Source organism: Acanthopagrus latus, chromosome 14 (assembly GCF_904848185.1).
Source record: "Acanthopagrus latus isolate v.2019 chromosome 14, fAcaLat1.1, whole genome shotgun sequence".
Taxonomy (NCBI): domain Eukaryota; kingdom Metazoa; phylum Chordata; class Actinopteri; order Spariformes; family Sparidae; genus Acanthopagrus; species Acanthopagrus latus.
Window position 1 is genome coordinate 14,157,166 of NC_051052.1, and position 12,935 is coordinate 14,170,100.

General features: G+C 44.3%; 1 protein-coding gene across 1 annotated transcript in view; it reads right to left on the bottom strand.

Annotated features, from left to right (window-relative positions):
• LOC119032131 (protein O-mannosyl-transferase TMTC2-like) overlaps positions 1-12,935 on the bottom strand; it is a 67,012-nt gene that overhangs the window by 34,190 nt on the left and 19,887 nt on the right. The window contains exon 2 of the mRNA XM_037120950.1: positions 1,945-2,545. Coding sequence (XP_036976845.1) covers positions 1,945-2,545 — 601 coding nt within the window. The remainder of the gene's footprint in view (positions 1-1,944; positions 2,546-12,935) is intronic.

The following is a 12,935-nucleotide window of genomic DNA, read 5'->3' on the forward strand; positions in this document are numbered from 1 at the left end:
CATAACAGTCGTGGGGGTTATCGCTCTGCCAGAAACGACTACCAGAGAAGCTGCCCCTCAGGTACGGTAAAGCCTCGCGCACTCGCAGGGGGAGAGCGTTTTCATGAGGACGCTGGCTGGGTAAACAAGAGAGTCACGCACTAGTTTTGCGATGGAGGCCCAACAGAAAAAGTTCCAGAGGACGTTTGTGAGGTTACACTGCAAATGTTGCAACAAACAGAGGTATTTATAGATGTTTCCTGAAAAAGAAACCTCTATAAAAAGCTTCACACACACACAAAATACAGAGAGCCAGTCTGCCCTTGCTCAGCAAAACCCAAGGGGACTTTTTATTACGGCAGTAACGCACTTTACGAGCACCATCATGTTGGCTAAGGAGCAGTTCCTCTAATCAAATGTAGAGTGCCTGTGAGAGGAGCTTTTTCCAGTCAAGCGCCGATCCCCACTATTGGATGAGTCACCACGTCAAGGTTGTCGTCCTCGGATCACTTCGCCGCTTTTCGTGATTCTAACGTATGCTTCCTCCTGTGGATGTTCTCCCGAACCTTGAATGCAGGGATGGGAGTAACAGATGATGTCTACTCGAGTTAACTTAACAAAGTCATTTTTTGTGCTTGTAGTGCCAGTGATTTTACCTCGATTTAAGCACGCAGTACGTCATTTCTGCCGCTTGGTGTCTCTTGATCAAAACAAAAGACGTACGCAGCATGGGATCATGGGAGCTTTTTTCCATCGTTCAACAACCACCATCGCCAGTGAAAATCTATCTGACGTAATTCAGGCAGAAATGTTCACAGACGAGGTGATGTTCTTAAGTTTAATTTGCGTTATTATAAGAGTCGCTGGCCGACTCACTCGCTACCAGAAGTTGGAGAAACAAGCAAACAAATGAACCATCGAAGAACACAATTCAAGAAAGTGTAAAACAAAGGTCTGTTACATATACAGTCTTTATGTAGGTTCATACCAATTACTGTCCCGGCTCGAATTATTTATTGCGACACACGTAACACGGTTACTGATTTTTTTTCCCAACTTGGGGGCAGCAAAAGCAGGCAAAAACTCGACCATATAATCATCATTAAAGTTGATACTGTGGAATTGTGGCCAATTTGCGCAGCCTGCATCAAAAGCGGCGTCAGCATGTACTCTAAATCGTGTTTCTATTCGCAGGAGATGAAAAGTTAGGCGTGAGATGACGCAGGTGTCTCATCGTCTCCTTCCCGGATCTCTGTCTGACATCCTACACGAATGAAGCGGGAGAGGAAAACATTAGCATAATGAGAAGAACCTCTCGGGTTAAGAGGGTTAAACGGGCGTCTTGCAGAGGAAGAGTACTGGTGCGTACATTTGTGTATGTTTGGACAGCTGACTCGACCAGTGGACCGAGGCGGGTAGGATGTGTTATTGTTGTTCTGCACATGCCTTTTGCCACCTTCAAATTGAAAGGAAAAGGAAAAACAACTCACCCCGAAAATAGCTTTTCCCCTGCAATTGCTCTCTTCCCCGAAACACTGACACACACACACACACACACACACACACACACGTAATGAGGCTGAGATCCTAATCTGAATTTCCTTGCATTAATGTGCATCTATTTACTGCAGCAAACTGAAGCAGTGAGGAAGTGCCCCCCCGCATATAGTTACTTCCTGTTTAGCAGATGACAAATGAGAACGGCTTATTTTTCATGCACCAACTGTTCACCGGCAACCAGCTCTCCTAATTACACTCCTAATGAAAAGCAAACAGCATGCGACACACACAAATTCCACACGGTACACACACACACACACACAAAACTCAATCCACCATGCAGGACCCATTAACAGCTGGCTGGATGAGGGTTTCGCCTCTGAGGGAAGGAAGTGGGATGTGTGTGGAGACTCCAAAAACAAGAGCCAGTGAACACACCGGCCCCGTCGGCGTGCATTCATTTACCTTTCCTAACAGGCTGAGGAGCACCTGGCGAAACCGGAGTCTCTGGAACACGAAGAGGTCGTACACGGCCGACACGGCCAGCACCGTCACCCCCTGCTCCTTCCACAGCATGCTGGCTGCCGCACACCACAGGCTGCCCAGCATCCAGGCCCAGCAGCAGACGGCCGAGCTGCTCTGAAAGCTCCCTTGAGGGTCCCTACGAAGTCCACAGTGCCTCATGTAGCAGAGAAGAGACAGCAGAAAAAACATCGCCGCGCCGACGTCCGCCCTCCCGACCACGCCAGCGACTGCCTCGGTGTGAACCGGGTGAGAGGCGAAAAGAAGGCCGGCCAGAAGGCTCCACAGCCCACCGCCGAGGAGCGTGCGGCTGAAGGCGGTGAAGAGGGCGGTGACGAGGCCGTGGAGAACCAGGTTCAGCAGGTGGTAGCCCCAGGGACGCAGGCCGTGCAGGGTGTAGTTGAGGCGGAAGGAGAGGGTGCAGAGCGGGCGGAAGGACTTGTGGCTGCCGCTGTGGGTGAGCAGGGTGCCCCAGAAGTCGTCATACAGGATGTTGGACCACGGAGTCTCAGGGAGGAGGTCCTGGTTGGTCTTGATGGCTCGGCTAAGAGGAAGAGAAGAAAGGAGAAGACATTATTTTCTTTTCATTCAACATTTTTTGGCCATTTGGTTGCAGCAAAAGCAATAAAACTCAATCCTATTATCGTCTCTTTAAAGCAGATATTGTCATGGTTTGGGTTTTCAGTTAGTCATTCCTTGTTTTATTTTGTAGATTCTTCCTCATGTGTCTTTGTGACTTTCCACTTCCTGTCTTTGTTCTTTTCTTGCTCTTTATTTGCATATACTTGTGATTCATTCATTCATTCATGAGTCCTTGTGTCTTTTTCCCTCACTATTTGACAGTTGTTACCTTGGTGCTTGAGCATTTAGGTCCTCGTTTGCCAAACTCAACAGATTTGGGGAAACTGTTTGCCAACTACAGAGGCCCTAAACGGTCATGGGTCAAACACATTATTTTCTGCATTTTATCATGAAACCAAGTTTTAGTTTTTTCTCAAGACTTTCCCAAGTTATTTATATCATTATCACAGAATAACAGGTGTTCTTTTTCTAACATAATGAGATAATTTTCTCAAGATCTTGCAAAAACAAGCTCTTGCTATCCTGAGATAATTAGAAAAATAAATCCATTATCACAAGATATCAAGAAAACAAAATGATTGTTCCCCCTCCCCCCTTCGCTCCTCCTTACAGCTTCATGTCAAATACCCATTATTGTCCCAGGATTTTCTCGACATCCTGAGAAAATGATCTTGTCACTTCAGGAACACTGGAACTGTTAATAATAATAACAATAATAATAATAATAATAATAATAATAATAATAATAATAATAATAATAATAAATAATATGTTCAACCCATGACCACAGCAATCAGCTGCTTATATACACATCCAGCAAACATGAAGCAACATCAGCATTCGATTGCAGTCGTGTTTCTTTAATGCCGAGATTTTTAAAAACAATCAAAACTGTAAAGTCAAGTGCCAGAGAACCAAAAACAACGACTTAAAAGTTGCTTTAAAAGTGAATTTCACATCACTACAAACAACACTTTTAACACACAAGTAGTCCTATGATATTGTTAATATAAGAAACAGACAAAACCCCATTTAATCTCAGTAAAAACATATTGTGACACTAAGTATTCTAACATGAAAATGAATAAAACATTTATTCCTAAAACACATGTTACATCTTGACGCACGCGTTGCGCGCAAGGCAGCTCTCAGCGTTCCGTACCGCTGATCGTGATAAGTGAGATTTAATCGACAAATGCAATAAACAGGCCACAGAGTGCGTAATCAAATACACAGACGGCTGCATTGTTGCTCTCTCACACACACGCAGCATGTACATATGTCACAGGTACCTGCACTCCCACACACACACGCAGGTGGTTTCACACCCCTGAGGCTGCTGTGGATTCTGGTAATTAGAGGATCATTACTGTGTTCGTGTACACGCGCAGACTGCAACAAATGAGGTTCACCACAGGGATCACACGTGATGAATGGAAGCTCAGGGCAGAGGGAGATCCCCATGAAAATGCGTAAAAAAAAAAAAGGTTTAAAAATCTCAGATCCATTCTAAAACGAAGCCGGCACGGATATCACACCCTGGCTGTCAATAACAAAAACAGCTAGATTTTTGTTTTCCTGACTCTGCTGGAAGCAGGTCTCAGGGAGCAGAACTAACAGCCAAGAACAAAACAAAGCAAAAAGGAAACCAGCGTTTCCCATCCATCTTTAATGTCCGGGGTTCTACAGAGAGTTCACTGTCAGTGCTACAATAAAAGCATGTATTTTCTCTTTAAATTTCAAACTTATGTGAACAAACTTCATACGGATTAGAAAAGTAGCTGAATGATACATTTCCAGTAGATTATTTCCTAGATTAAGATTCCCAGTCTCAGGCCTAGTCCACACGTACACAGGTATTTTTGAAAACAGGTTTGTTTCTGTTTTGTTTTTTTAAGATCTTCTCGCATTTAACACATCCTATACTGATTTACGTACACTTTCTACTGTTGTAAACAAGGAACCTTAAAAAAAAAAAAAAAGAGGGACGGCTCTTTACGTCACTGCTTTGGCGCCAGTGATGACGGCTGTATGGAAGTTCATGGGAGACGCATTGGAGGAACAAGCTAATAAGTCCCAACATATCTACATTGTGTAACTTCTGATGAAGAAATGCCTCCAGGAAGTGACGAAACACCTCAGAGATTATTATTTTATTTTCCAAATGATTGACAGGGCTGATGAAGATGGTGTGACCAAACCACCGACCAAGTATCACCGATGAGACTGCAATCACACTGCGAACAGGAGCCTGATCTGCCACTGTGCGTGCCGACAAGCCAATTACAAGCCTGGAAGGACAGTAAGCAGACTGGCGACGCCTCGTCCTCTCCTCTGACGTCGGGTCACATGCCGCGTTCGCATGTTTGCTGTATTCAAACTTGGGTTATGCGAGAACGAACGTCACAATCTTGCAAGATTTTGACCTCACTGGCCCTAATGGCAGTCTTCTCTCTCAGGGCTCGGTTGCGATTGGCGCAGTTTTCTGAGCTTGAACATGGCGTACACCAGAGAAGGAAAAGGACAGCGAGGGGGTGGGGGGGTGGCTGAGGACTTCCTTTGTCTGGAGATTGTAACTCAGAGCTGCGAGCATAAAGGAGAGGGAGGGAGAGAAGTGGGGAGACGGAGCTGCCAGCGTGTACCCAGCATGAGCGCAGGGAAGGTAGAAGGGGAGGGGAGGACAAAAACACATTGGACTATGAATCCGGTGTCAAAGCGATAAATTGCTCGATGTGTTAATCCGAACTTCAGTGTTTTTTCCTTTCAAGGCTACGGCCCTGTCATCGCGTGAGCCGTATAGTAAGTTCCTCCATTTCCCAGGATTGTTCTCGGCCAGGCGAAGGCATGCGTGTGTTTTTCTCAGGCCAAAGTGGAACTCAAGAGTGGACCCAGCTGCATTACATCACTCCGCTTAAACTGTATTTATAAAATGTTTTAACAGCCCCAGTACGGTGCCGAGTATGATCCGCTGGTGGGGGGGATACATGAGCAATAAACGTGCTTTAAAACAGCAGAATTATCAACATTGAACGTTTTATCGACGCTGTAAATTACACGAGCGTCCTGACAACAATCTCACATTACCACACTGAAACAAAATGAGGAGAATGTCAAGTTAAATCTGCATTCGCGTCCATGTTTCGTCCACTTTTCTGACCCCCCCCCTTGGGCAAAAACACCGCACACTAAACCCAAACATGGCCGGGTTCACCACTCGGCCCGGCTCCCTTGCGTCCCTCCCTCGGTTCGGATCCCAATACTCTCTGGTGATAAATAATTTAAATATTCAAATCAGCAGCCAACCACTCATCTCCCTCCCTGCTCCTGCCCGCCACTGGAGGATGAAAAGAATGCATTAGCCACGAGGGGTTCGAGGGGAGCAGCACTGAGTGTGTGTGTGTGTGTGTGGGGAGTAAATAGATACATGCGAAGGTGTTCTTCTTTGTGTCCCCCCGAGTGTGAGCACATGTGTGAGGGTGCACGCTGACGGCTTCATTGAGGCCCGTCGCCGCTGCAGCCGTGCAGATAGAGCGGTCTCCCGTAGTGATCGCTCTTACAGAAGGGGGGTCTTTTGTATTCAGTCGCCGTATGTGGGGCAGGCGGGCTGTGGGGCACTCTATTCACAATCCTCAAAGTACAGGACGGCCTCACTCTTTTCAATTTCCTTCCTTTTTTTTTAAAGGGGGGGGGAGTGGAGGTAAAATCGAAAGTATTTCCATCAGAACCTGAAAAGACACATTATGGGTAAGGGGTGAGGATTTTTTTTTTTTTTTTTTGGTAATAGGTGTAGGTCTTCTTTCACCTGTCTGCTGCTTTTCAGCTAAGGAGAAAATTGGCCGTCTTTCAGTGTGTTTGGGTTTGTGTCTTTTGAATATGCAAATGCAGCACTCCACCACCTCCCCGGCAGTGATCTCACCAGCACTGATTTGCTTTTTTTTTTTTCCATGCACCGCAGCCGCTCACAGTAAACACCATAGGCCTCTTTAGGGAGAGCGGGGGAAAATACATTAAAAAATATAAAGAGCCGACGGACGTCTTCCGAGTAAAAAAGCCGCTCCTCATTATTACACTGCGTCCATCACAAAGGAGGAGATGTGGACAAAGAAAGAAGGAGATGCTACAGAATGTTTTTTTTATTTTTTTTCCCAAAGATGATTTCATGAGTTTGTGTGGGAGGGACAGAAAATAATTGCTTTTTCCCAAAATTGGAGCGTAATCTACTGGCAAACATTGCAACAGTTTGTAGTATTTATTGTGCAGCAACAATGAAAACATTTGGCACATCCTAATCTGTCAGGATACTGTTTTAATTAAAAATATTCAGCTTCTATGCTCAGCAAAACAAAAAAGGCAATAAAATGCACAGATTTAGCACAGACTTAGGTTGAGTCACCAACACATACTGTTAATCGCCTCTTAAAACAGGCGTCTTTACTGAAAACTGGAATTGAAAGGCGCTACTTGAAGGTTTCTTCTACAAAAATTTGAAGATGCATTCATCCATGTTGTATGCATTTTCTTTTTCATAAAACATTTAGCGATCCATTTTTTTCTCTTCTGGCTAACTTGCAGCGTGTCATGGTTTGAGCTTTTGGTTCAGTTACTTCCTGTTTTATTTTGTAAGTCACATTTTGCTTTGCCCTTCCTGTCTTTTTTCTTGCCTTCTTCTTTTCACCTGTGTTTTAATTGCTAGTTAGTCCCTAATGTGTTTTTCCCTCATTTAAGTTTGCCACTACAACATTTCCTGCGTCGACAGCAGCCTCAGACAAACCAGATACTCCCTCTTTGGCCCTCTGGGCACCCTGGGGGAAGGGTGAGGCGAGGAGCATTCAACTGGTTGCGACCCACCACTAAATCCTACACACTGGACCTTTAAAGGCATATTCAAATCTGTCTATGTATGTGCGTTTACATTTTGGATGTCTCCCTCATCGGTGCAGTGCCTCTTTACCGAATGCATGAAACTATTTACTCAGTGCTGCAGCCACAGTCTCAATCACTCCTGCCCTGCTGATCCTCTCTGAACAACTCTCATGAGGGCGGAGGGGCCTCGGAGAGATCTCTATCTCTCTCTCTCTCTGCTAAAAGCCTAAAAATCCCCAGAGTCCAAACCTGCATCCTGTAAAAACAGTTGTTTCCTCAATTGCATCTTCATGAAGTTCAGTTTACACATTTCTAATGACAAGTTTGTGAGCACACTGCAGCACATTACTCTCTCTCCCACTCTGTTGTCCGAATGAATAAACTGATCGTAGGTTTATATGTTCCTATGAGCTCCAAACAGCAATATTAACTGCACTGCAAAACACCACACTTGAGTCTCTTTTAAATATTTGGGCTGTGGTCCAGCCTGTCCGTCTGCAGCGTGCACGCTGGCCTGCCCGCTCCGCTCTAATAAACATCTGCAGTATAAACTGCTGCCATCACTTAACATAATTTGGAATGAATTACAACCTTTTGTAGCAGAGTGCATCCTCCTGCTTCCTTGTGGCAGTAATGAGATGGATTAGCCAATCATCATGAAAAAAAGTGCCTGTAATGGATTCTGGCCTGGATGTTATTTCATAGATATCACCACCTCTTTGTTCATTTTCCTTCATTTCTCTCTTCTATTTGCTGCCATTATGTCTCTCTCTGAAATTTTTTTAGTTGATGTCATCATCATCGTCTAACTCCCCCAACTTGTCACCTCTACTTTCTTCCTTTACGCTCCTTTATCGCTCACATCTTTCTACTCCGCCTTAATAACTCCTCCGAGCCGATATGCTTTAGCGACCAAGTCCTTTTCAATACCCCTTGTCTGGGCCAGGATTTATTAAATTTCCATCTTTTTGCAGAGCAATCTGAGAACTAATTAAACACGCAGACAGAAGAGCTGCTGCAGACAGGCCTATTCACACAATGCTAATCTCAGGCTGGCGCTGCGCTGAAGTAAACACGCCGCTGATGCTGCCGGCTTTGTGCAGGAGTAACAGGAACGCAGATGATTAAGAGTCCGTGAGAAGAAAAGGCCTCCGCGCCGAAGGGACAATGCAAACCTGTATCACAGCAGCACAGAGGAAAATGTGTTGAGCGGCACGATTACAGAGCTGCCACCTTTATAAACAAGTGAAATATGCCTGGATCAACACGTATTTGAACATTTTGTTCTTTAAAAGTTAAGGAAAATCAACACGAGTCACAGAGGACTTTTCAAAAACAAAGTTAAAGGTGCAGCCTGTGAGATACGGCCACCTCTCAAAAGGTCCAGAACCATGGGGGGAAGCATCACCGCTAACTGTTGCTCACTTTGCTGTTGCTTACTTTGATTTAGCGACCAGCTGACCTTTGCTAATTAGCTCAGTTAGCCATAGAGTTAAGTGGTCCTTTAAGCTGACTGGATTTCAGGGGGGAAGTCGGCACTGGTAACAGAGCTCATGGTGCATTCATGTGCTGCTGTAATTTATCAGAAAAACCTTTTTTCTGGGAAAACTTTGGTGCATGAATAACAGATTTTGCAACTTACGTTTGCCATCAGCTGAAACTTTGTGCTTTCTTTTAAATGTCTGCTCCAGTGTAGACTCAGCTGGTGTGTAGTTCATCATCTCAGTGCTGGATTCTGTTTTGGTTGGTGAGTGCAGTGAATGTGGGTCATAGTAGCAGCTACACTGTAAGCACTAAATCAGTGGTGGGTGGACGTGCATCACAGTGCATTCTGGGGTAGGGCCATTGTTTTGGACTGCTGAGCAAGGATTTCATCATACTTCTGTCACAAATGTCTATTTTTTGCCTAAGTAAGCTCAAAACAGCAGCATGGAGGGGTATTTAAACTACATATTCTTCTGTTTTCAGCTTCTCCAGTGTCGGGGTTTGATGTTTTTTTTTGTGTCTTATATCATTGCAAACTTAAATATTTTAGACATTAGGACAATTTGTTCAGACAAAATGAATTGATAACATATTTTAGACATGTTTTCTGATATTTTCTTGACTGATAATGAACATTTTTCTGCAGCTCTATCAGTACAGGACTGCAAACATCCTGGAGAACATGTTTAAATAAGTCATTTAAAAAGGTCCCAAATTGTAGAAAGTGGCAAAACTTGTTGCTCAGGCTTGTGAGAGCTGACCAATCAGAGCAGACTGGCCTTTTTCGGAGGCGGAGTGTTAATAGAGGTGCTGCAGCAATGGAGACAATGAAAAAACACATTTTAATTTCCAAAATAAAAGCATTAACCTGTAAATGAGCATTGTACGGGACCTTAGGGCATCAGTCCCTGTGCTCTTCTGATTCATCATAAATAATTATGTTTCCACTGACCCCTGATTAAGTTAAGGACAAATGCTTGATGATTTACTTACAATAAATCAAACGGATTGATTTTGGCATCAAGTTTTTCTGAGCTCAAACAAAACAATTTGCATTGGAATACGGGGCTCTCACCACCACCTACACATAGGTTATTGATTTCATCTTCATTTACATTCTGCCGCACACTCACCGGCAGCGGGATAAGGGGCCAGTGTATTACAGAGTGAGTGTGTATGAGTGAGTGGGTGGGGTGTCAGGGTCCAGATCACCTTCGTGTTAATCCCATACTAACAGGATTAGAAAGTGATCATAGAGTGCACAGAGTTTCTGAGACATACGCAGAGGTCGGGGGTCAACCGCTAATCTGATTAAAGGTTGTGTGTGTGTGTGTGTGTGTGTGTGTGCTCGGGGTCTCCACACTCTTCACACATGTTGAATGACACCATATGCGATCTATAGAAACAGTGTCCTAATTCCATGTGGTGTTACAGTTGGCAGGGAAAACGCCGCTCGTGGCTTGGTTCCCAGCGAATGGCGCAGCTGGTTGAGGGTGGAAAAAAAAAATGAACCATAAATTTCACCTCAATGGTCACCCCGGCGGAGGGGGAGAGCGTTGTGCCGCACCGCATGCGGCGACGGATCACGTGGAGACGGTGATCTGATGGTTATAATCCCAAGAGGTGCCTACCCATCCATCACAGTGTGAGGGTTGGACGATCACGCGCGAAGCCATTACGCTGGCTGGGCCTGAGTGATTCACTCATTGGCTGATTATCAGCTGCTATAATCCTGTCAGTATGTGGCCGCAGCGGCGATGGCAGGCAAATGAGGAGATGGTGATGAAGATGAAAGAGAGGGAGGCTGAGGGGGAGGAAGACACTAGAGCTACACCCTCATCAGTATTCCTCAGAGAAGGACTTTTCATATTCAAATTCAAATTTCGCCCCACTGAACGGTTGTGCATGACGACACAGACAGAACGGCTTTAATAGAATATTTCCCCTTTTTTTTGTATGTTTAGTTTGTGTATCTGTAGGCTAAAGGGTCAGGAAGTGAGCATTAAGGGTGTGTTTAAACACCACACTCAACCGACGCCACTGGCAGAACAATACCCCCGGCCAGAAGTGGCACCGCTGCTTTTCCCACACTCCGTCCCACGCCAAACTGGCACGGAATAGGGGAGGAGAGGGGGAAAATGCATAAATGTCCAGATAGCATTCATAAAACCCTGTCATGCTGCCAGCGGCCTAGTTGTGAAAGATTTACGCCCGTGGAGGCTCTTCCTTTTTTCTTTTTTTTTCCTGGTGCGCACGATGAAGTTTGACGTTCATTTGGCAGATTTTTATGTCCAGCTCAGACGCAATTATTTCTTTCTCAGCCTCATTTGAAATGTTTGAACAGAGATAAACGGCTGCTGGATGGCGTTCAGCAGAGCACTGATGAGGTGAAAAAAAAAAAGAAAAAAGCTGGCATCATTTTCATCTTTTTTATATATACACACACATATTACTGAAAATAAACCAGAAACACAGGATGAAACTTACTTTGTATTCAAGGCACTAACCTACATTTCCCCCCCTCCCCTCCCCGCTCCTCTCCTGCTCAGTTCACTGGATCTATCTTTTCATTGATTAAAAATAGCCCATCCTGCAGCTCCAAGCATTTTTCCCAAGGGTGCACAATAACCAGCCAGAAGTTTGGTGGAATGAAAGGGGGCCGGATAAATTACTTATTTTAACACTTGCATGCTGAGATTAGCGTGAAGGCGCAGACAAACACAGCACTCACAGCAGCCTATTTAAGACCAATACGGACTTGTTAGCATGCACAGTAAATGTTCATATTTACAGCATGTGTGTTGCTCACAGATCCGTGCAGTCGATGTATGTTTACTCTGAGAAAATGTGCATGTATTCGTTCTTGCTTGAGCACACTATGGTGGCTTATGGAAATCAACAGTCTGTACAGTATGTGGTAAACCTTACACAAATATTTGTTTACATCCCTTGAACACAGACACGTAATTGGGTAAACACGGCCTATGGTGCATGCTGACAAAGAGAGGCACACACACAAACACAGGGCTGGGTACTGGTGAAATTACAACCAATATGTTACCAATAGCGGTACCTGAAATTCGGTACCAATACCCAACATTACCTTTTCTTTAGTACCTTACTCTATAATCTAAGATGATAAATCAGGTGTACCATCAGCATTTCTTTAAAAAAGGGAACCTGTTCAAGGACCTAAAGCAGCTGGACTTACCGTTTTTACTCTGTGCAGCACGCTAACGTTAGCGCTCAACCACTTCCCAGCTAACGTCACGTCTGATAACGTCTGCCACGTTTTCACTTTCTGGCTTAGATGCATTTTCACATTTAAGAATTAATTCATGCCTTTTTTCATTGCAGCATGTCACACTACGAAAATGTCACGTTAGCTAGGGAGACGATTGATGCTAATGTTAGCTGGTGTCTAATAGAAGCTAACAGGTTATGAAATATGTTGTTTTACCTTGAAATATGGCCCAATGTCCCTACAGATGTTCAATATCCATTCTCTTTTCATTTGCTAATCAATCTATTATCAGTGAAATGATAAAAAAAAATTGTTAGGTTTCCTACGATTATAGGACTCATAGAAACACAGCAGTACACAATTTGTATCAAAATGGCCACCATATAAATGTAATCTATAGCATTTTCATGTAAATACACACACACCACAAAACTGACTTAGCAAACTAAACAGCATGTTGTTGAGGATTTTCAGACACAGCCAGTAGCTGAGTTTTGGCTAACGCTAGTAAAAATGCTAGCATAACATCAATCAAGACAGTGGAAAGGGCCCAATAATCTCCAGCACCAACTTCTTCTGCTAGCTTATTAATTACCTCATGATGACGATGAAGATGAAGCCTCACTTAAGGTTTCATCGTCTCTCCAATACATGCTAGCTAACATCAGCTGTGGGAACTGGCTGTTATGGCAGTCAAACAATGGCTACACTTCAGCTTTAATAAGAGTAAGAGTAAAGAGTTTTGGCATGACACACAGCA